A 24,444-nucleotide genomic window follows, 5' to 3' on the forward strand; every position below is an offset into this window, starting at 1 on the left:
GGGAAAGGTGAGGGTAAAGCAATAATAATAAAAAAAGAATTAGAAGTATGGGAGAAAAGATGGAATGAAGACAACAAAGCGGGAGACTTATATAAAATACAAAAGTCAGTAGTAACGAAGAATTTAGGGGGAAAGATAGAAGAGAAGAAGTGGTAATGATGAGATTATGGGTAGGTCGACATTACTAAATGACATTCTATATAGAATGGGGGGGGACTAATGTACAGTGTGTGGTTTGTGCAGAAAAAGAAAACGTTGAACATATATTATTGAAGTGTGCAGTATGTTTAGCTGAAAGAGAGAAATTAAAGGAAAGGGTGCAAAAGGCTGGACAGGAATGGAGTTTGAAAAGAAACTGTAGACACAGAAGGGGACAAAGAAGATATTTATAACGTTAGGAAAGCATTACTCACATACTTACACGAAACTAAACTGAAAAATAGAATTGTTTTTGTGGAAGTCATGACGTTACATACTCCTGTACAGTAGATGGCGGTATGCACATTGAAGCTGTTTGCAATGCGCCAATAACGAAAGAAGAAGAAGAAGAAGAAGAAGAATTCTAGAAGACGAAGAAGAAGCTAAATCCAGTCCGGAGTTTGCGGCTCTCTCCGAGCTTCTCGGGTTTCACTCCGGCTGCTGCTGCAGCTGAGCTCTTTGTGTTGTCAGGCAGAAGCACTCAGTCAGGGTGGCGCGTGTCTCCAGACGTGCTTTCGGCAGCTAGCACAAGTAGACAATAGCTAGAAATTTCCCCCGTCTTCTCTGAAGTAGCTGGCAAGCGTCAGTCACTTTATTACTTCTTTTTTTTTTTTACCCCCCATTCTCTTACCATGTCTCTGGCAGTGGAGTCTGGCTTCTCGAGCGAGGAGGTGCTGAACAGCCGCTTCCCTCTCCACCGGGCTTGCAGGGATGGAGACGTCGGTGCCTTGTGCTCGCTCCTTCAGTGCACCTCCAACCCCGCTGACCTTACGGTCGAGGACACTTTCTACGGCTGGACGCCCATACACTGGGCCGCTCATTTCGGAAAGGTAGAGCGAACGAATTGTTGTTGTTGTTTTTTAATGAAAACCAGAATGGTCGTTTGGGCTCTCCGACGACGAGAGGCTCGTTTCTCTCTCGGCCATTTCCGTGTGTCGGAGCCGAACGGAGCCAGAAATAAAAACATTAACGGTTGGGTGAAAGTGCTCGCTAGCTAGCAATTCCCCCCACCCCGCCAGTTTATTATTATTTTTTTTTTAACATATTGAGTATTTTTTGTTCTCTTTGTGTTTTAGTGATGTAATATAAAATATAACCGGGCGGGAAAAGCTAAACAGCCGCCCGTTAAACGACATTTACGTTATAAAATGCAAGAAAATATGACTGCTAGCCGCTGTCGGTCATGTTAGCTAACTTTAACTTAACATTAGCCGGGTCATGAAGCGCTTTGTCTTTTTATAATTGTATAAAGCGAGACGACGTTTCAGTGGGAAAACTGGTGAAACGTACAGTAAGAATTATACGAAACACGTGCAATCTTTTATTTTTTAAAGAAAACGTGTAACGCTACAACACTGATTACTGTTGTCTTACTATTATTTACAGTTATAAATCTGTGCTACGATTTTGCTTTACTGCACGGCTGAAGGAGCCGAGGCTGGGTGCGCATGCCCCCGAAATCCACCCAGGCTCCACAGCCAGCCTCGCAAGCTTGTCCACGCCTGCCCGGCGTCTTAGAAAGCAGCGCATCCGTATCTCCCGTCGATCTAACCTGCTTTTCAATGCCCTCCTTCTTTTTTTTTTTTTTTTTTTTTTCTTGCACAGCTGGAGTGCGTGATGCGTCTGGTCCAAGCGGGCTGCGGCGTGAACTCGGTCACCAGCAGGTTTGCGCAGACGCCCATTCACATCGCTGCCTTCGGGGGCCACCCTGACTGTTTGCTATGGCTACTTCAAGCTGGGGCAGATATTAACAGACGGGTATGACAACAGACGCACACTTCACACCAGACGATTAAACGAGGTGCAGCAAGTTTGTTCAGTGAAATATTCCAGCTCTGGTTTCCTGGAAATATGATCCTCTGCAAAGCCTGACTAAATAAGGAAGGGGGGAGCAAGAATGCAACCACAGAGAATAGCTAATAGAGGGGAAAATGAAGCGACTGAGCAGAGCAGATCTTTGATGATCCCATCAGAGAGGATTACCCCAGCTCTGGGAGTATTGCTACTTACTCTAACACTTGACCTATATTGACAGAGATGAGTGTTTGTCACATTTTCTGCAACACAGATTCCTTTCAGGCATTGTTGCATCGTGCTTTGTTCTTCTCCTCTCCATGGGATTTTGTGCACCGTTTCATGCACCCGGGCTATGTTTTATGCTCTGCCGCTCCCCCGGGAGAGAGTGGATTAGTAGGTCACAATGACATAACATATTGTCGTCATCGTGAAGTGCGCTGAGCTCTTTAGCCTTTGAAATTCCTCAGCGTATTTTTTGTTGTTGTATCAACCCTCTAAGAGGCTTGAGGTTTTGTATTCGGGGTGTATGATTCAGCCGAGCAGGAGAGGGGAAACAGGGTCAGCGTGTGGGTTCTGTTGCATTGTGGTCAGAGGCAGCCCGCTGAGTTTCCCTTCCTCCATTTGCACTCTGACAAGTGTCACTGTAAATGTGTGTGGGCAGCGTTGACGTCTGGGGGGGGGAAAGTTCAGCCTCAGCTCTGCCGAGTCACGCCCTGTTGTCGTCTCTGGAGATTTTATTTTCAGACGTGTAAAAGAAGGCTCCCATAAAACAAGAAATGTTATGGATAAAAGACGAAACGGAAGCACTTTGGCAATCAGTCGATTGCATTTCCATCAGTTGGTTCAGACTGGTGACTTGGTTGTTTAAATATGGGGGCGAAAAATATTTTTATTTATTTTCATCATTACTAGGACGTTCTTTTGTGTCCTCGTTTGAGAAAAGCAGAAAGTGGAGCTCAGAAGCACTTAAGTATGGCACCCAGACAGTTTGTGGTGAATATCCCACGCAAAGAGAACCACTTGGACAAGATCCACGTCCATGATGTTTGAAATGGAACGGAAATCTTTTGATTCATTTTACGCCATCAGTCAAGCTATAATGGCCTCGTAGCGATCGTAATCAAAGCCATTCATCAAGTGCCGATGGATTCCTAATGTTTCTGGGGCCTAATGTTTCTTTAATTTGATAAGAACAAGATGCAGGTTGGAGACTTGGTCAAATGCTGAAGTAGGAATAGGTTCTTTAAATTTATTGTGAATTCAAGCTGCTTTCTCTCTCAAGGAGCCTGCTGAACACTTTTTAATTGTTAAACTAAGACAAACCTGACATTGGATATTTTGGAGTCCTGGGGGGGGGGGGGGGGGGGGCGGTCTGTAACAGTGGGACTCTAACCAATCTGCTCATGTAGCGAACTTTTGTTTTGCTGCTCAACATACTGGGCGCTCCAGTCTCTAAACTTGCCAACTGTACTTTTAGAAAGACAATAAACTTACTGTGTGGCACTACCTTAGTTTCCATGTTATGACTTTCTGTTTTGTTAACAAGGGAGATGTGTCTGGTGGGTAAAGGAACAATGTCACCGTTTTGTTACTTCTTTAACTTGCTCCAGCTGGAGAACGGTAACTGTCCCATGCCTGATCTCTAAGAGAGCTTTTCTCGTCATCCTCTAGGACTATGTGGGCGAGACGCCCGTCCACAAGGCTGCTCGAGCGGGCAGTCTGGATTGCATCAATGCTCTCTTGATTCAGGGAGCGAAAGCTGAGTAAGTCCTGACGTCAGTCTTGTCCACGTTTCTTTTCCTCTTTAATATTCAACATTTCTGTTGCACCTTTACAAGGGACCACCATTAAACTTCAATTCACCACAACGCTCGACCGCTTCAGTTTTGTTTCGTCTTGTATAGATACAGGCGAGAATGGAAAGATTGAAGAATGTGAAGAAAGCAAACTGCATTTGTTGATGAGACGCAGCACTTATAAGCTGAAAGTGAGCTGCTCTATTTAAATGTTTAACGTTAAATCCGTTGCAGCTTGCATGTATATTCATTAAATCAGTGAGCAGAGTATCATCTTTTTGTAAAAAGGATATAATTTTGGATGTTTTTCCTAATCATCATACTCTAAAATACCGCTTTGATCTGCTGCAGTTGATTAATTTCATTGATAAATACTGAAATCAGTCTGTGGTAAAGGTGTTACTAAGGTGTGCCGAAGACTCATTAAAACCTAGCAAAGGCCACATCTTTAGATTTGATGAAAGGTTAAGACATTGTTTCGGTCTGAGATGCCTTCTGGTAATCTTTGACATCTCTGGATTGACGGCGAAATTTGTTGCCAAAAAAGTAGAGCTGATGGTGCTCCCTTGGAAATGTGATGTATCTTGTTATTCCTTAAAATTGTTGTTTTATAACAATTGGCATTAAGTTGTCCTCTGTGTGCAATGTTAGCACTAACTACGATGTATGTTAATTTGATCAGGAAAGTTTCAAACGTGCATTTTTTAACACTTAAATGAGAAAAAAGACGAGCTATCTGTGGTTAGAGAAGTAAATCCCAGTAAAAGTCAAATATTAACTCTGCCCTGCACCTTTGATCTTAATGAGGGCGTTATCAGTGTAGCGGCATTATTGCACAGACAAAAGGACAACTTAATGTAAAAGTTGATAAACTGTTTATTATCTCTTAGGTCATTTTGCATGATATTTGTTAAACTAGTGTGGTTTTATTTAACATTGTTTTTTTTTCTAGTGTCTTACATGCACAACTTTGACTGGATGACCAAACGCACATTCTTATTAAAAAAATTGTATAAAGCGCTTTTAGTCCAATATTTTAAAAGGCTGTTTGTTGCACAGAATGAAAATGTGTTGATAAAACAGTTTGAATACTTGATAATCCTCTTTTTTTAAAATCTGTTCTACTGCCGGATAGTTTCTGTAAGCTTCGTTAATCGTTTAGACACACAAAGACCGCCATTGTTGCGTGACGGGAGAAAAAAAAACTGGCTGGTACTGATTATGATCGTCAGAAGTGATATTTAGCCACGCCTTTGCAGTCGGCGGCTTCATTTTTGTGCCAGGACATTTCCATTCAGTGAAAGCGTTTTGTGATTGATGCAGCCGAAGCGCGAAGAGAAAGGAACGCCTGCCTGTTACTCTTTTCTATAATTAAATCTGAGGAGTTAAATGGTTGTACAGTTCAAGTTTGATCAGTTTTCTTACCTTAAGGTCATTAAAAAAAAAAAAAAACAGGTCTGTAACGTTTTGATTGCTAGCTGCCAGTAAGGTTGCTTTAAGTGTTGCGAAAACGAAACGTTTCCTGTCACTCAGTCAGAGTTTAATAAATGTTTCAGCTGAAGTAGCAACTCTGAATGTCTGCGTTCCTTTGGAAAAAGGGAGACGTTGACGTTAAAGAACATTTTAAACAATAGTCTGTTTCTTTGACAGATGCATAAAAGGTACTTCCTTATCTAATCTGAAGCGTTATCATTGTTTAGTTACGCTTTCATTTTGTGCAACAAATGTTCTGCCTTCTTTATTTATTTCTTCTTTTTTTTTGAAGAACCAGTACAGTAATAAGTGGTCCAAGCTACCGGGGGGTTAACATTGCTGAGCTCGATTATTGCTGAGCTTCACTTTCTGTCATCTTGTTACTGAAAAGTGCTTTATAAATAAACTAGCCCTGCCTTTATAATGCGATAAAAATAAACAAGCACTGCAGAAACAAAGATTTATTTATTTATATATATATATATATATATATATAATTTTTTTTTTTTTTTTTTTTTTTTTTATTAGGCTCGTGTACAACCTAATAAAGGACAGCCTTGGCATCGGTTTAGATGTCCAGTATAAAAGCAGACTGCATTTAAAACTAGTACCGATTTACTGAACTTTTTCTATGAGGAAAACAAAATACTAAAATGTAAACCTGCCTTTTTTGTCATTGACATCAGTATGGTTGGTTGACATTGAGCCTTTTTCTTAGTACAGATGAGAAATGTAAATCATAACATCTCTGGTGAAAAGGTCGTGGAAACACGACATCTTAGTTTTAAAAGGCTTTGTCCACGTTATGAGCTTTTAAAAAGCATTTATTTACACTGACGTGACCAAATTCACTCGCCTTTTTTTTTTTTTTTTTTGGACCGTTTGTTAAAAGTCGTGTCCCAGTTGCTCTAACCCCCTGGTGGCTTTGATGGTTTCAGCCAAATAAATCTGCCTTTGTGCAGATAGCATGTCAGCCCAGCGTTATGTGCTTTTGGTTATCGGTTAATGAGATTTCTTTATGATTAAAATGTTATTCTTTTTTTCCCTGCAGATCACAGATATTTAGTTCAGTCTCTTATGAAGCCTGTCTTCTATTTTGTTTTTGTGTTTTTAATTTATGATTGAAGATTTATAGTGTGGGAAAACTGGGAGGGACACGACAGCACACAAGGTGGGAGTGAGGCTCATGACAAATTGTTGAAGTAGCTTTAAGTGGATTTGAAAGATCGGAAACGCGTAGAGACTCACTTTAGTTAGTGTAGGTCTGTTTAAAAACCCAACATCAAACATGTCAGATGCGTCTGTTTCAGTAATCGCCTTCAAAATTTGACTTTTATGTTTCTGTTTGAGCTATAAAGTCCCCTAAAATAGTTTTGGAAAGCGCTGTTTACATCTCGCTGTGATTTTACGCAAACTGATCGATTTGTTTTCAACACAGGAGATGAAGTAGATTCAAGAAAAGACTTCTTTCTATGCAGTTGTCAGTTTTCCTTATAAACTGTGGACAGATATTTTCAGTCAGCAAACCACTTCCCCCCCCTCTGAGCAAAACGGAAGTGAAAACAAGCAGAGACGCTTTCCTTGAACAAACACCAGAGAAGCATAAATTGTTGGACCCACCTAGTGTTGCCCCCAGAGCCACCGATTAAGAGAAATTGCGCCGGCCGTCTGGTCTGTGGCCTTCTGGCTAATCTCCACAGACAGTCAGCTTGTTGTGTCACGCAAATCCAAATCTTAAACGTCTGAAAGCTTCTCGCCGTTCCAGCACTGAAACTCTGGCTGTTCTGTTGTCGTCTTTGGCCTTCCTCACGACTTCTTGCCTCAGGTTGTTGCAACACTTGGCATTTTTCTGGATTCTTGAGGGGCAAAAAAAAACATTTGCTCTCATTTTAGCTCTTATTTTATTCTCTCTCTGTGCTCTTGATGATCTTGAAAGCCTGGAACCAACCATCTGACCTGGGATTTCACCAGAGGAAATGATCCAGCCTTTTACCTTGATAAAGGCCTCACCGTCTGCCTTGAAATCTTTGCAAACAGTTCATGCACCGCTTGCAAACTAAACATTTTGTTGCCTGAGCAAATTTCAGTCAAATAAAATTTTCTATTAAGGAACTATATAGATATTTGTGAAAGTCCTGCATGGATTCAGCAGTGGGAGGATTTTGCCAAACAGCACTTGATGGCTGACCCCTAGCTTGCCAATTAAGGGATCTGCTGGTATAGTTATCAAATATCTGGAATGGGACACCACTAAACCTTTGTGTTAGTAAAACTACAAGAACCACAACTTGCTCATAGGGTTACTAAAATTCTGAAGAATCCTTTAATAAGCCTCACATCTTTCTGCTGAAAATGTCTCCTAATTTAGTTTCCTGCATCGTTTTCTCCTTCCTTCTTACGAAGAGGTAATATATTCCCGAGTTTATCAAGTTTTACAATAAGTAAAGCTTCTAGGAGCCTCTGCTACTTAAAGAATAATCACCTTTCTGAATACTTATGGTCAACAGTTTTACCCATAGCTCATAATTTATCTCGGGCTAAGAGCTGCACCAACGGCCGTAACTTTACCAGCTGTTTTTTAAATGTCCAAAATTTGATTAAAAATAAAGTGACACCCAGTTATGCTAAAATTCTTTGCGTGGTCATGACAATGAAGAACAGATTATAGTCGTGCGTCTCAACACTGAACTCTAGGGGTCACTGTTGTGAAAATGTTGTCACTATAAAAAAAAAAAGAAATGAAGCAGGAAGAACATTAATTCCTAATCTGTGTTTTGGAAGTAATTTTACTCTATGGTAGATTTCAGTCTTACAGTCTTACCTTTTTAAAAAGACCACGCATTTTAATTTCTTCCTTTATGTCACATTACTTGTAATGCAGCAAGATAAGTTATAAAAATGAGAACGCACAAGACAAGCTGGAACAACCCTGCGCAATAAACCTCATTTTTGGAGCATAAACTGAAGTCTTGAGCAAAGATTTGGGCAGTGAAACAAATGTTTTATAGCTTTAAAGCTGTTCTGTTGTACACTAGCGGACCGATAACCGTGTCTCGTGTCAACAAGGAGCCCAAACCCACTCGTGTTCTTGGAGATGATCAGATTTCTTCAGCCTCCACTCCTGGAGATCTTGGCGGTTTCCTGTTTGCTGGTCCGACATCTCAGCCTCATCTTTGAGCCACTATTCTTGTTTTCGTGTGGCGAAGTGATGCTCCAGCATGCTGGAAAAACAAAGTCCACAGCTAAACGGGGGCCTGGATCGCTCTTGAGGGACGTTTCGATCCCACGTCTCACTCTGCGATGTTGCCGGGCAGAACCCACACCCTTGGATGAGAACCCACCCCACATTTAGATTCTACCCAGATACACCAGTGTCGGCACAACACAGGACCCATGGCACCGCTTCACCGTTTCCTCCTTGGGACAAACGACTTCAAGATCTTCCAAAACATTAGCTGGACGCTGTCTTTGTTTTCAAATCTTTCCCCGAAAGAGACTTTAATATATCAATATCGATTACCTGGATAAATGAAGGATATCTCAATATAATTCTTCAGTGGAGGCAACTTTGCACCAGTCTTCTAACGCCCATCTTTGTACATCCTGTCTGTCATGGATGTTTTTTCTTTGCTGCCCTCCTCCCGAAGTCACTGCTTCTCTTTGCAGATGCATGAATTCCCCCCTCGCCTCCCCCAGTAGAGCAGCCCAGAAGCCCGCTGGAGTCTAACCCTGCAGCCGAACCTCTTTCCTGGATGTCTCAGCTGCAGCATCCGTACTTCTGCCATGCCGAACAATGATGGCGGCACAAGTTCGCTTGGAGGGAACCACAGCTAACACACGCGCATGGTCATTTAAATGAGTTGTGCATATATTCACGTGATTTCTTCTGGACAGCTTAACCCAGGCTTATTAATTAAGCCAATAATTTAGCAAAAATTTTATGAAAAAAAAAGTTCCAAGCTAATAAAGGCGTTCGAAATAACGACACGGAGCGGATCATCCCGACTGATGTTCTTGAAACGTCGCCATTTCTCATCCCCAAAAAACTCAAGCTGCTAGACGCATTTGTTTCACTGCCTAAACTTTAACTTAAGTGGCGTTTTAAAATGATGAAGCTAGTTAATTTCTATTTGTCATGAGCCTCAGAGTGTTAAGGTGGTCCAGCGGGAAGCTAGCTGCAGGTAGGACAGCGAGCTGAGAGGCTGCCAGTGACGAGAGTAGCTTAGAGCAGCTGAGTGAGACGGGTTAGCCCTGCACAGCATCATGTACTGACCTGTTTACTGCTAACATCATCCTGTTGCCATGGTTATTCACTGTCATTTCACTGTACCAGATGTCTTCCTTTTTTCTACACAGAAATGTTTTCTTTTGTCTGTCACAGTATTAACCCTATATAATATACTAGTCTTGTTTTGACGTCTAATCTTTGTCACCTTTTCCTCTATGAAAGTGACAATAAGCTACAGAAGAGAAACGTTTGCTATAATGTTAACAAAACCAGAACCATCCATCTTAATGTTTTGCAGCCATTGAATTGGAAATGACTTGGTTTTTTCAAGTAATCCTAGAAAGGGGGAGAATAGACACTGCTGAGTCTGCCCCGTTCCCTGGGATAGCCGCACTGTTGTGGCATTGAGTGTTCTCACTATCGCTTCCTATCTACACACTGGCAAACTGTTGAGGTATTTCTTGCGGTGATTGGTTTTAATGCTAGGTTTTTTTAATGAATCAAAACTAAAGTTGTTGTTTTTTTTTTTTAGACCTGCATGCTTTGCTTATTTATCCATGATTGTTCCTGTACTTAGCCCTTTTTTTTTTCTGATTTTATAATTTGTTGTTGAACTAACCATAAGAGTCCTTTTTATATATGGTCAGGTTTAATCACACGACTCCCAATGTCGAGATGTAGCATGACAATAGGCTGCCTCTGGAAGGTTAGACAATAGTTAGTGAAGATGCATACTGTGTGCTTAGGACTGAAAAGCAAAGCATACCAGGCATTTACAAAGAATTAACGCTTCCCTTTTTAAAAAACAAAACAAAAACAAAAGTTTAATCTGAACCTGGATTATTGGTGTCCAGTTATCCACTTTGTTGCATCAGTGAGTTTCGTAGGTGCAAGGTCTCACTAAAGGAATGCTAGTTTGAAGCAAAATAAAAACGATCTCAAATTTAGTTTAAAGGATATATTGGAGCAAATTATTGTTGGACATAAAGCTGCAGAATATGTGAGAAAGTAGGAGAGTAAAATAATTTCTCATACTTTTAACGTTCCTAATTTCTGGAAGATGTAACTATTTTTCAGAGACTTGTCATGTTGCATGTTTTTCAAACTTATCGTGGTAACAATTACTAATGTATTTATTGTATTATGTTAAAATAAATACTCTATATTTTGATGACTAAGTCTGATTTTTGCAATGAGCACATTCAGAGGCAACGTGTTTAACAGCTGCTTGCCCAAAGCACCGAAACAGAAGCTCCCACTGAGCTTTTTCAGTAGTTGGCGATGGCAAAAGCATTTTATGGAAGCTTATTATTGGAGTTACTGTAGCTCTTATCTGTCCTGAGCCCAAGAGGTGCCGTTTCTGTTCCTAGGGAGACCTGAGCTCTGGCTTACTGGCTCGGCTGGCTTAAAACAGGAGTAGCTTCCAGCGGTGAACTAGTATTCCTGGTGTGAGACCCGACCATCTACCCGAGTGTTTCACGGATAAATCTGAAATTCCCTCGGAAGCGTTAATTTTGACTGGGGACGGGTAATATGCAGCAATTGTTTTATTTTTTTTGTGTGATCTTTTTTTAATGTTGAATTCATTACGAAATGTTTTATCATGTGCACTAGCTTTTGAACGGTTTCATTTTTTCACTGCTGTTTTTTAGATCAGAATGCAGAAAATAAAGCAATTTCTAATCTGAAATGAATGACCAAACGGTAAATGTGCTTTTAAATTCAGCTTAGTGTGGAAGCCAATGTCTTTTGATTTTAATATTCACCATAAATATCCTTAGCATTAGCGTACACTGGCTATAAGTCACTAGCTCTGTTTGTAGCGTTGTTTTGCTGCCTTTACATTGTAATAAATGTTAGAGGGCTGGATGTAGCAGTGGTTTCACAAAGAATCACTTGTTTGCTCTATGTAGTGTGATCATATGTGGGCTCACAACAAGTGCACTGTTGCTTTGTTTGCTCAAAGAGAGCTGAGAAGTTCTCATTAAGCTACAAGACATTTATAGTTTATATAGATTAATTTTATCAACAATAGATGCACGTGAGTTGTCTACCTTGATATTTTTCCAGCTTAATAAATAGCAAAAATAGGCTTTTTTTCAGGTATGAGGAAACATATTCTGCCTTTTTAGTTTTTAGTTTAGTTGTGACATTGCTTCCATACTTCAGTGGCACAAAGGTTCAGTGCCTGAAAATCGGGGTAAATTTCTGGCACATCACTGTTTGCTCATTCATTGTCGCACCCAGAAAATCTCTTTTTACTTCTGCTGCAGCTGGACATGATTAACACAACTGCTTACAGCCCAGGTCTAAGTCATGACTGTACAGGTACGGCTCTCCTTTTTATTCCCTTGTTCGCCTCTCTTTGGAGGATTTAAATGCTTTCCTCTGCCTGAAAGAAGACGCCGGGATCATTTCTGCTCGACAGCTGAAGTTTTGATCTCCTTTCATTCCCTTCTCACTCTTTTGGAGATTTGTGGGGAAGATTCTTGCATTCGATCTGCAGACGTTTCCGAGTCTTGCTCGTGTCTGAAGACTTCTTTGCTTTGATGGCTTCTGTTGTCGGTGGGGGGGAAACTTAATCTGGAGACGATGAACAGGAATTTGGATGCAGAGATCCTTGAGCATCACCAGCGTTGGAAATCAGGAAATGGAGTTTCATGACAATTCTCCCTCCTCTTCTCTTTTCGCAGCAGCCAAACATTGAACCCAGCTGCAGAAATGCTCTCCCTTTTGATACGGCGAAGGATGCAAACTATTCATCTTCAGTCGCTTTGGATGCACACACTGAGTAATAGATCGTCTTCAGTTGTCCTAATCATGTCCTCTGCAGCAGATAGTTTCCCCTGTTTCTTTGGAAACTGGGAAATGAATGAAGTTCTGTGTGTAGTGCAGTTGATCCGAAGAGGATCATTCGCCATCTCTCTCACGAAGATGACGAAGAGTCTGTGACAGGAAAGAGCAGAGCAGGCTAATTTTATACATCTATGAATGTCTGTGTGAATATTTGCTTAATGAGTCTGTGTGTGTGCGTGCGTGTAAGTGTGTGTGTGTGTGGACGTGCTTGGGCTTGTCTCATGTTGTTGTCGTGTGTTTTTTTTTGTGTAAATCAAACGTGCAGTGAGTGCTTCTGACACTCGCTCTTCCCGTTGTGCAGCGTGAGGAATGCCAATGGGCTGACGGCCGCCGACCTGGCCCACGCACAGGGATTCCAAGAGTGCGCTCAAATGCTCGCCAATGCCCAGAACCTGCAGCAAAACATGGCCCAGTCCCTTAACGGGGCCTTTTTGAACAGCATGATGCAGAATGGGGGCCATGCTCACGCCACCATCCAGGGACGCAGCTTCTTGAACGGCGTGCCCAACAGAAAGAGGTCCTTTGAGGGCTTAGAGGCAAACCCTTTGAAAAAGGCCCGACCTAATGGTAGGTCGCTCAACTATTTGTTTCTGCTTGATGTTATAGGAGTAATCATATACAGATGGGTGTTATTATGCACAAGAAGGGGGAAAAGAAGCTGTTCCCGCGAAACGGCAGTGAGAAAGCTTAGCTGCAGAATGAGCAGACGATGGAGAAGAAGATACACGAGTGAGTGGAAAACTAGCAGCAAAACTCAGATCTGGCAAAAAGTAATGTGAAAATAGCTGAAGGATTTGAAGCAGTAACATTTTACAGTTTAACATGGGGAATTGTTAAGGTGGAAAGACAATTGTTGAAGAGCTGGAAGCAAATAAAAGGAAGATTAAAGATTAGGAAAAACAATAAGCTTCGAAGCAGACAAAAATGAGTTATTTCTGTCATTCCAAAAGGCTTATTTGTAATGTATGTCACAGCTGAAGTGAAAATTACGTGAAACAGAAAAGAGGCGAGGCCTGACGACCACACAAATGTATAACAGTAGCCAAAATTGCCCCGTTTCAAACATTAAGTGCGTTCCAGCAGTTGTTAAAGCCGTTCACACAGCCGCTGCAGGGAGGAGCTCCAACATGACGAATGGATTGGCCAATCAGAGCAGAGATGTGTTGTGTTAATACAGACAGCAGCTGCTCTCCTTCGTTTGACTCAGAGATGGAGGCTCGATCCGAATACCGAGTAAGGACTCCTTAGCCAAAGCGGTCGCGGTAAGTGCTGTCCGAAAAATGCAGTCAGTAAGGAAGGAGGTAGGAAATGGAGCCTGCATGCTCCGTCCCACAGCTACTTGTGCCTAGGAACCTCGCGGCGGCCCTTACTGGCGCTAAGAATCCCACGGATTGTGCCGACTGCTGACTCTGCTCCAGCTACAGGGCCTAACTGGCCGCACTTGTTTTATCCCATTAACCTGAGATTCAAATGTTAAATAATCCTGTAGTTTTTCCTGCAGAACTAGTTGGGACTAATGTTTTACACTTTTTGTGTAATTTTAGCTTTATGCGTTATGGTCAATGTAAAAAATTGTGATGTAAGCTTTATGCTGTTTTCCATTAAACACTCTCACACCATGTTGGCACCACAGATCCAAAATCAGTCGAAATCGACCACAGAAAGCTGTAAAGAGATGTGAACCTTATCGTAAAGCGTGCTTAGAGAAACATTCTACCACTGTAATAAATTATATTCTTGTTTTTGACTTTGAGTAGCTCAGAATATCTGGATCTGTGTTGGTGGACGTCTACAGATGGGGAACACTTTGAAAATGATTTAACCTGATTCAAAATCCAGCTCATTGCACCTTTTCTAAAAACGAGCTTTTAAAGATGAACTTAAATGTAAACTTAAACGTTTCTGCTGTTGCCGCAAAGGGAATCAATGCATCTAATTTATCAGAACCGGCTTTTTAAAACGTTTTTGGATTTTAACGTCTAAACTGTCCCGTCCCCAGGTCTGTGCATGCCACCCGAGCTGCTGAACGGCAACGGTCCACTAGGGGGCCCCGCAGAAGCCCAGATGGAGAGCATGAGCATGGAGACGGCAGCAGCTGTGACCTCAGGTGGGCCGGGGAGCTTTGCGTTTGGGCTGAATGGGTTTGCGCAGCCTCAGGGGTCGGCGGCGCCGGCTCAGAGCGGGGACCAGGCGCTGCAGGAACAGCCGAGCCCCGCTGCTAAAGAGCTGGAGGTCTTCACTGTGGCGTCGATGCAGACCCCCTGCCGCTGCACTAACTCTTACGCCTACCTGTAGAGGCAGCTGTGTGTATAATGGCACACTAATAGAAATCGTTTGTATTACCAGATTTACCTGTTATGTCGTATGAACACAAGGGGAAAAGCATTTATTTTGATGAGCGAGACCAGAAAGATGTGTGTGAGTGGGTGGTATGTTTCATACTTATCTATGTAACTGATGATATTTGGATGGATAAAAGATCTGTTTTTCTAGTTGTATATCTATACGTTTATATTCTCTCCTACCGTTTTACCCACATCTAATCCTTTAGGTTTGTATTTAAAGTCTGATTTTGTTTTGCACAATTTTATGGAGGTGTTTGTATCCCCACTAGAAGTGTAGCTTGTGTCAGCCAGAGTCTCATTAGAGCGGCTTGGATTTCTGGATTTTTATTTTTATTGGTTTTCTTGTAAACCTTTTCAGCATCAGTTCCTGAATTTACAGATATGACTTCTAAAATGATCAATCTTGTTTAATCACACAGCAGCTTATTGGAAAAAAGGCAGGTTTACATTTTAGTATTTTGTTTTCCTCATAGAAAAAGTTCAGTAAATCGGTACTAGTTTTAAAGGCAGTCTGCTCATATACTGGACATCTAAACGGATGCCAAGGCTGTCCTTTTTATTAGGTTGTTCATTAGCCTAATTTAAAAAAAAAAAATATATATATATATATATATATATATATATATATATATATATATATATATATATATATATATATATATATATTTTTTTTTTTTTTTTTTTTTTTTTTGCAGCCAAAGCATATCTCAACATGAATGTAGCGTTTTGAAAAATAAATAATCCTCCTGCCTTTTTGTAGCTAGTAGGTGTTAAAATGCTTCTTTGGCTTGATATGTTGTTATCCATCTGATGGTTTTTGATCTGGTTTAAAATGCACTGCTCAAAAAGATTAAAGGAGCACTTTAAGAAACAAATCAGATTTCAAATCCTGCTCCTTATGAGATGACAGTGGTCTGGAGGTTCTGCTCCCAGATTTTCACCAGAGCATCTCTGAACTCCTGTCTGAGGTGTAACTCTGTGATGTCAGCTGGAACCAAACATGGCGTCCCAGAGATGTTCTGTGGGATTTAGGTCAAGGGAGCATGGAGGCCAGTCAGTGGTTTCAATCCCTTCATCCTCCAGGAGCTGCCTGCATAATGTTGCCACATAAGGCTGAGCATTATCATACAGTGGTCTAAGGACTTCATTCCCATACCTAATGGCAGTCAGAGTGCCATCATTTGTCCTGAAGAGACCAAGGCTAACCCACCGCCACACTGATCAGGCTGAACAATGTCGCAGGCAGCAGGACGGTCACCACAGCTTACAGCGCGTCTTACACATGAGCTCAGAGTGAACCTGAAGAACAGGCGCAGGGGATGTCTGCGGCCTTCACCGTCGTCTCATTGTTGCCTCTTTAGTGTATCCGTTGCTAATTTCATGAACACCAAAATAGCCGACACCGACTTCCAACCCCGTCTACTCCCGAACTGACCGGATCAATATCACGGATAATCTGACTGGATGTTATATTCTGATTTAAAAAGTGTTACTTTAATTATTTTGAGCAGTGTATCAGCGACTATATACTCTGTGTGTGTTAAATGTTTATATAGAGTCAATATGGGCTCGTTGGTATGTGTCAATATGTCACAGAATATCTTATGTAATTATCAAATGTATTAATCTCTGTTTTACGGTTGGATTACCACAGCTCAAGGAAGATTGCATGGTTTTCAAAAAGCCTTACATCCTGAGCTATGTTCAACAATAAAAAAAATATGATACGGTATTTTCCTCCTTTTTTATAGATGCAAAAGATGTTTTTTTTTTGTTTTTGTTTTTTTCACTCTGGTGTGCTGTTCTCCATGTTGACGGTCTTTTCGGTTTCTACTTTTTGTTTATGAAAGGAGGAGAGTGTGTATTTTGAAAATGCAGCTCTTTGTACTGAGGAGGTTTGACTTTGTACTTGATTGTGTGAAAGCATTAAATGTGGATGATTTTTATAAACTTGATTGTGTTTGCCTTTGTTTTTTGTTTTTTTTAATCTAACATGTCTGTTTCAAATCATTTAGCTTTTTTTTTTTTTTTTTTTTTTGCACTATTTCAAACCTGTAAAGAGGTAAAGATGTTGCTTTTTGCATATTTTGCATCCCCTCCTGTGTTCTGTGTTGATCAGCTGGGCTTCCGATGCGTTGATGTGGCTTGCCAGGACTTTAGTGAGCTGGTTGGTCAATTTAAAGGAATTGGGTCGCACAAAGCAGAGATTGTTCATCATAACCCACTTTTAAGCGAAGTCTCCGGTCAAAGCCTGTCGAGTTGCGTCAGGCTCTCGGATGGATTTCACAATTTATTGATCTACTTTTCCTAGCGTTTTGAAATCGTGTCACACAACGGCCTCCTCTCGTTTTATAACTGGCTGGCTGTAAGCGATTACCGATAAAAATAAAAGTTGTGCAAAACAAAATCAGTCCTGATTTTATTCCGGTGTTTATTCGCCTTTTTTTTTTTCTCTCCTCTTTTTTTTTTGACAACTTGTTTTTGTTTACAGTGGCGGGTGAGAGACGCTGCGGGGATTTTTCCTCGAGTAGCCCGACAGCAGCAATGCTCCTTGGTCAGCACATCTACAGTGAGATCAGTAGCAGTGTTGGCAGCCAGGTGGAGCACCAGAAGTCTGTCAAAGCAGAGCAGTCGTATGACCACACCCTCTACAGCAACATGCTTCTTTACCACGGATGCTAGAGGGACCGGGATGTAGATTCATTTCATTTACGTCTAAGCATTCATCCGCCTTAAAGCCACTGGGTGGTCGTGTTTTTGTTGTTGTTTTTTTTTTCACGTGTTTTGGTAGTAAACAGCAGACTCGTCTGTGGATGAACCAGAAATGTTTAAAAGAAGACTAAAAAGTTTGTTTTGATGTTTAAGAAGAGTCTGTTAAGCCGATGTGTTCGATTCTGTTGCCTATGTTCGTCATCAAACTAAAGGATCTGTGATGAAGCACTGCCAACACTACAGATACGTTTGTTTCAAGTTAATGTTACCTAAACCAGTATAATTCAAGCCAGTGTATATCAGAATTAAAAGTAAGTTTTGCAAACGTTCACGCTTTCTTCCCAAGTTTTTTTTTTTTTTTTTTTTTTGTTCTTGTTTTTAGATTCTTGCACGGTGTTTTTTTTTTCTTTTTTTTTTTTTTCTTTTTTTTTTTTGATTAATTAGGTTTGATCGGTGCAGTCGGATAACAAAAGTAGAGCAGTGGGAGATAAAGAGCCAAAGGATTGTGGGAAGCCTGAGAAAATGGCACAAATTCAAACTAATGGCATAAAACTACAGTCACTAACCTTTGACCTAAACATTTTCTCTAATACTTGTCTGCTTAGTTTTTCTGGTCAACTGGCTTTCTACTGGTAGAAGTCCATTTCCCTTCATGGGATCAAACAATTTCTCATTTTATTTATTTTTTTATTAAATAGAAAAAAAAACGTATTTGAAGCCACACTTTTGGTAGGAAGCCCCTGCAAAGTTGCTGAAGAAAAAAAGACTTTCTGTGAAGATTAACTTGCAAAAAAAACTTATGGATGGATGAAAGCAATTAGCAATTCATATATATATGTGTGTGTGTATATGTTTTCCAGTGTCTAACAGATTTCAGACCACAGCTCACTGCCAAGCATGGTGGCACAGACGTCATGATGTGTGTGTGTGTGTGTGGGGGGGGGGTCTCATACTGTGGTGTTGGGCCTATTTATTGCATACCATGGAATATGGATCAGTTTGAATACAAGAAAAAAATACTTCAAGAGGTCATGTCTCCTTATGAATTGGGAATATTTATTGTCATTATGCAGCCATAATGAAATTTTGCTGTGATGCCTGCTCTGAATACACACAACACAGAGACACAAATCAAAAGCACAGCTGGACTTTTGATTTTGCGTTGCCGGAGAAGACTCAGAAATGCAAAAACACATGAAAGAAGCTAAGTTTAAGGTTAACCTGTACACAGAGGAGAGACTTATGAGAAGGGGGGGAACAAACTGCAATTATTAACAAAATGGCAAATTCACAGATAATGAGATGATGAAAGAAGAGAAACGGTCAATTCACAGAGCAATGTAAAAAAAATAAAGGTGCTATTTGCATGAATGTGCCTGGCGAATGCTGGGTGTTTCAATGAGACCTCAAACATAGTAAGTGAGCGTCTTGCTTCTAGATGAAAAAGATGAATATTATGGGGTGGCCAGCCCAATCCCTGGAACTTGACCCAACAAATGCAGACTGCAGTCTAATCATCCTGGGCTGGAATACCTGTTCACAGGTGCTGGAAAAAGTCTACACAAAGCTGATCTGAAGCAACTCTCAAGTACTGCAGTTATACAACTAAATATCAGTTTAGTGTTTCACAGGAAGGCTTAAACGTTTGGCACTTTTCAGGGCTTTTTTTAACTGCTTAATATCCCTCATTCCTTAAATAGTGTGTGCAGTGTTCCCAATGCATTTGCAGGTATAGACATTAAAGCTGTTAAAGGGTTTTTGGGCTTTTACTGATTTAAAAAAAACCAGACATTTGTAATATTTTAAACACTACTATACATCATAGATATAAGCTAACATACATGGAATGTATGAAAAATAAATGAAGAATTAAAATTAAAAGTGCAAAACAGCAAAGGATATTTAATGATTCTTTGTAAGACGTTACAGCGTGATATTGTTAGGCATATTGCATCATTTATTTAGTAGTTTAATGCTTTTGTATCTGTTCAAACTTGTCAATCCATGACAATCAGAACATCAATGAACCTAATGAAGAGGGAACTTGGGAGATTGGTATTGAATAAGGCTTGATAAAGACAGAAATAATTTGTACATGTAAATGTGTCTTACTGTTACAAACACTTCTGGAAGAGAATATAAATTCTAATTGTCACTTTCCTGAGGACCAAAATTCTGTGAAGAGCTAAAACAACAAAGAAAAAATGCTCAATTAATTTTACAATATGAAAGCAGAGGTCATAATATCCCCCAATAAATAGATTGACTTGCACTGTACGCCTCTTATTTGTATATATATCTATATAAAGAGAGAGAGATAGATAGATATAGATCTATAGACATATATACCCAGCGGCACAATAATCTATATTTATGTGGTGCTGGCCTGCTCAAACTGCATTTCTGAATCATACGTGAAACACCAGATAATCAATAGGTTCACGTGTGAGGACACGCCACACCTGCCAGTGGGAACGACCTTCATCATCACTGCGCTACACTGACGTCACGTCTATTTGGCCACGCCTCCCGGCTGCCGACGGTCTTGACCATAAACGGGGGAGCTGTTATGTAGAATGTTAAAATAACATCGGATGAAATTCATACATCTAGTCGAAAACCCGTATTATTAATATACAAATGCATATTTTTAATTACATTTAATGTTAACTTACATCCGGAGGTTGCAAACCTTTAACTAGTTTACACTCTGTGACTGCCCTCCCCCTAAATGGGTGGTATGGCCCTTTAAGGCTATCTGGGCTAAGCGGGGAGTCGGGTTAACTGGGGAACGACGTAAAACGTCGGCCGCGGTGTGAAAGGCTGCACTGCCTTCCTGTAAAAAAAGAAAAAAAAAAAGAACTAACCACGAAGTACAATATATAATTTTTGGTTTACACAAAGGTGCCCGTCAGCATAGTTGAGCTGTCAGTAAGGGCCTCAGCAGCCAAGACATGTCCACCCCGGCCAGACGAAGACTTATGAGAGATTTTAAACGGTGAGTTCACGGTCTGGAATTGTGCCGACACCGCTGGGTTAGCCGTTTTGTCAAAACAGCTAACGCTAGCCTAGCTTACGTCAGCTGGTTAAAGGCTCGCGACGCCTTTTTATTTATTTATTTACAATAAACGAGACAGTTCAGTTCCACTGCGGGTTGCACTTTAGAAGAAGACAGTTTTTGTTTGAAAGCCTTGGACCGGGCAGGGCGGCGGTGCTGTTAAAGGTTTAGTAGCGAGAAATGCCGGGCGAGCGACCAGCGGTAGTTGCTAGCAGGTTAGCCGACTTGATTCGCTGGTACAGTTAGGAGCTGCTGGCTAACCTTTAACTAGCCACCGTTTAAATGTCCGACAGGAGTAACGTTAGGTCAAACCTGCCCTTTTCCTGATAATAACCATTAAAAAGCACAGCCGCTGACAAGCTCGTCTATTTCGTAGAAGTCTCGTGACAATTTATTAATTGGGGTTTTATTAATTAATAATGGCCATGTTTACCCCGATATTAAGCAGGTTTAGCACCGTTAAAAGTGGCGCCGCAGTCCGTATTTTCTCCTGAATATTGACTTTAAATCACGGACAAAGTGGCGAACTAGCCGCGTCTGCGTTGTGTGAAGGGAGATACCTTCAGAGTTGTTGTTCTGACTGCACAGGAACATTTTGTCCACAAAAAACAAAGTTGTTTCTATATTCTAAGAAACCCTCACCGCGTCCTGTGGCATATCTCCAATTAGTCTGTCCATCTAGGAGTTCTTCGGCCGGATTTAAGCTCTCTACAAACTTTTAAGGGAACATAATGGGGAGTCGTTTTAAAAGTTGTACGTTAAAACAGAATACTGTCATTTTGGAGGAGACTTTACATTAAATTGAAACTCGTAAAAAGATCTCACCCAAAATTCACACGCCGGATTACAAAAGCATTTTAGCTTTTGGCTTAAAACGTCATTCAAAAGATCTGTTCTGCCTTTTCAGCGGTGATAGGCCTGTAATTTACCTGCAAAAAGGTCACATCTGTTACTGTACAAATACATTATTATGGTTTAAAATACTGAGAGTAGTATGCCTTAAAACTATGAGGCGTTCTGCTCCGTGTTTATCAGCGAAAGCTATTCCCAGATTTGGACAGAAACCGGGCCTTCCCGGGGTTAATTGAGCATGCCAGTAAATGCAGGTACAGTAATCGCAGTGAAGGGAACGGAAACGAAAACAGCAGCCGCAGTCTCCCTGATAGTGTCATACACACTTTTAGGGCTTCTTTTTTAATCCTGGGACAGAATATTTCAAGTTTTGGCTAAGTCTGGTCAGCAGTCTTTGGGCAGATGTTCCCAGGTGTTGTAAGGAGGGTGGGTTGAGGGATAGTCTCTAGTTAAGTGTGATGGTATTAGGTGAAGTCTAGTTATTTGAAGATGTAACTTTCCACATTTTCTTTTAAAGCAGATACATATTTGAGCAGTAATTATGGAACTGAGTCAGCCATGCTTACAGTTTTTGTCAAAATAAAAAGGTGCAATTGCATTTTCCAGAAATATTCTGGGGTCGTTATTAGGGTTAAATTTGACTGACTTGAAGGAAATTCACATTTTCTTCATAAACTTTCTGATCTTGTTTCTTGATGTGTGGATTGAAGAACTGAGGTCCAACAATAACCTTCTTCTTTTTTTTTGGTTTGGAAAAGGCTACAAGAAGATCCTCCAGCTGGTGTCAGTGGAGCCCCTTCTGAAAACAACATCATGGTGTGGAATGCAGTCATTTTTGGGTAAGGGTGTGAAACGTGTTTATCTACAGCATGTATTTATCAAGTGTTGGGGGGGAAATAAGCCCAATAAAATATATATTTGTTTTAATTTTACAGCCCTGAAGGAACTCCCTTTGAGGATGGTAAGTATCTGAATTTATTTTGAGTTAAGAATGAATTTCAGAGTTTAATGGGGAGAAGGAAAAAAAACTTGAAATCCAATCCTAGATTTTATTTTTCATTTTTAACAGAAATTGCTGGATTGTCTTTCCTTTTGCAGATCTTTCAAAAAGTGATACTTGAATTTAGTTTTTTACTGAAATTATTATAGTTCATGTTGTATTCAGGTTTTATTCTATCTGAGGAAACCTTTTTATTTTTTTAATATTATGTTGGGGTTACAAGAGGTCACAAATGGTGTTAATCTGCTTCCTTCATCCCTCTGATACAAATCTTAAAATCTTTTTCCCTTTTTTTCGCCTCAGGTACATTTAAACTCATAGTAGAATTTACAGAAGAATATCCCAACAAACCCCCCACAGTGCGATTTGTCTCCAAGATGTTTCATCCAAATGGTAGGAGTAACTAGAGGTCATATTTATCAGCGTCGGCCGTGTGCCGCGGTGTTTCATGCTGTCTTTGTCTCCAGTCTATGCAGACGGCAGTATATGTCTAGACATTCTTCAGAACCGATGGAGTCCCACTTACGACGTGTCCTCGATTCTCACTTCCATCCAGGTGAGAGATGTCCACAGACCAGAGCCAAGGAATAGATTTAATCTTTTTACCATCGTTCCTCAGGGGATAGACAAAGATGCTGGCTACAGACGGAGTGTGTAAATTTGATTTTATCAAACTCAGCAAAAAAAAATAAATGAGGTAGGCCTTAAAGCAGGGTGTCTGGTTTCTACGTTACAACCAGACTGTCTTTATACGTTTCAAATTGTATTTAGCTGCATTTTAAATTTGCAGGATATTTAACACTTGGTTCTACCGGTGACTTAAAATTTTTATTATTTATTTATTTATTTATTTTAAATGTTGTCTTTACACCATAACGTAAGTCTGGGCCCCTTTGATGAGCAAACGGCCTCGTCAGGAGTATATCTGAGGACGCCTAGCTGTCTCCTTAAACCTTTGAACTAATTTGCCTCCTGAAACTGATTTATTGTATGTTTAAGCAATTAAATTACAGATTAAAAATACTTAATCATAGGAAAGTGTAGTAGTTTATATCTAACCTCATTGACACTATATATTGTAAAAATAGATAGAAATTGGGTAACCTAAGTACTAAATCACTTGGAGTCACATCCCATGGCTTTTATTAACACATAAGTTAATAAAATCATAGTTAACTTGTTATAAAATAAATTAAACATGTCCTTATTGTAAAGGCCTTAAAAATCTCTTGGTCCTAAATTAAAGTTGCTGAAACTTACAGACGCAATGTAGTTCCTTTAAAAAAACAGAAAGCTGTGAATGAGAAAAATCTCAAAAACCTTCTGAAAATGAAATGAACATTTATTGAATATTATCAGTCAACTAGCATATAGACGGCATTCAGACTCATTTGATGTTCTTAGTGCCAGAATGACTTGCTAACATCATCATTTGGCAGATGAAACCACCCATGGTTTAATTTCCTGTTCCAATAAAACTGTTGCTTTTAATAAATGTCATTAAGAACATAATAATGTGTGGAGTTTTTAAATACATGAGTCAAAAAGATCATTTCAGACTAAAACATTGTTAATTTTTTTTTCTCCCCCTGCCAGTCCCTGCTCGATGAACCAAACCCCAACAGTCCGGCCAACAGCCAAGCGGCCCAGCTGTACCAGGAGAACAAGCGGGAGTACGAGAAGCGCGTGTCTGCTATAGTCGAACAAAGCTGGAGGGACAGCTGACCTGACAATCCCCACCGCTGAGCGCCTCATCTTCAAGCTGTGTGCTGCAAGTTTTAGTGGAGTAACTGAATTTTTAAACATTTTTTGCTCCCATTTATGTTGGTTTTCCTTTTACGCTTTTATGCACTTTACCCTCAACTCTCCCGACAAAAGAGTTTTTCGTTTTTCTTTCGGCCCAGTGAGAGGTTCTTTTTATCTGGTTGCCTCTTTTTCTAGTCAACCAGGGGGAAATGTGCTTCGTCAGTATGGGCCGTTAAGCAAAAAAAAAAACAGGAAAAAAAAAAAAATCTGGTGTGTTGTTACTTGCTTTAATGACGTCTACCGGGGTGCATCATTTAAGTCATGGAGTCCTTTCTGTTGTGCACCTGATTCGTTTAGTCAGTTTTCACGATGCAGTGGAATAA

General features: G+C 40.4%; 2 protein-coding genes across 2 annotated transcripts; both read left to right on the plus strand.

The window, feature by feature from the left end:
- The first annotated feature begins 613 nt into the window (after positions 1-613).
- ankrd10b (ankyrin repeat domain 10b) lies at positions 614-17,734 on the plus strand. The gene is made up of 6 exons (XM_012875079.3): positions 614-1,028; positions 1,804-1,956; positions 3,667-3,758; positions 12,650-12,915; positions 14,348-14,455; positions 17,185-17,734. Exons 1-6 carry the CDS (start codon positions 831-833, stop codon positions 17,373-17,375), a joined length of 1,008 nt encoding a protein of 335 aa, XP_012730533.2. The 5' UTR covers positions 614-830; the 3' UTR covers positions 17,376-17,734.
- A 2,589-nt stretch (positions 17,735-20,323) lies between these two features.
- Positions 20,324-24,308, plus strand: ube2al (ubiquitin conjugating enzyme E2 A, like). Its single transcript, NM_001309940.1, is given in 6 exon segments — positions 20,324-20,403; positions 22,074-22,154; positions 22,251-22,276; positions 22,619-22,708; positions 22,783-22,871; positions 23,912-24,308. Coding segments are annotated over 6 exon segments (459 nt in total). The 5' UTR covers positions 20,324-20,359; the 3' UTR covers positions 24,041-24,308.
- The last annotated feature ends 136 nt before the right edge of the window (positions 24,309-24,444 follow it).

Source organism: Fundulus heteroclitus, chromosome 7, assembly GCF_011125445.2.
Source record: "Fundulus heteroclitus isolate FHET01 chromosome 7, MU-UCD_Fhet_4.1, whole genome shotgun sequence".
Taxonomy (NCBI): Eukaryota; Metazoa; Chordata; class Actinopteri; order Cyprinodontiformes; family Fundulidae; genus Fundulus; species Fundulus heteroclitus.

Bases quoted from the DNA above. Each gene is read 5' to 3' on its own strand.
- ankrd10b (XM_012875079.3), top strand. From the start codon at position 831: ATGTCTCTGGCAGTGGAGTCTGGCTTCTCGAGCGAGGAGGTGCTGAAC. The intron at 3,759-12,649 runs GTAAGTCCTGAC...CCCGTTGTGCAG, and splicing joins ATTCAGGGAGCGAAAGCTGA to CGTGAGGAATGCCAATGGGC. The intron at 12,916-14,347 runs GTAGGTCGCTCA...TCCCGTCCCCAG, and splicing joins GAAAAAGGCCCGACCTAATG to GTCTGTGCATGCCACCCGAG.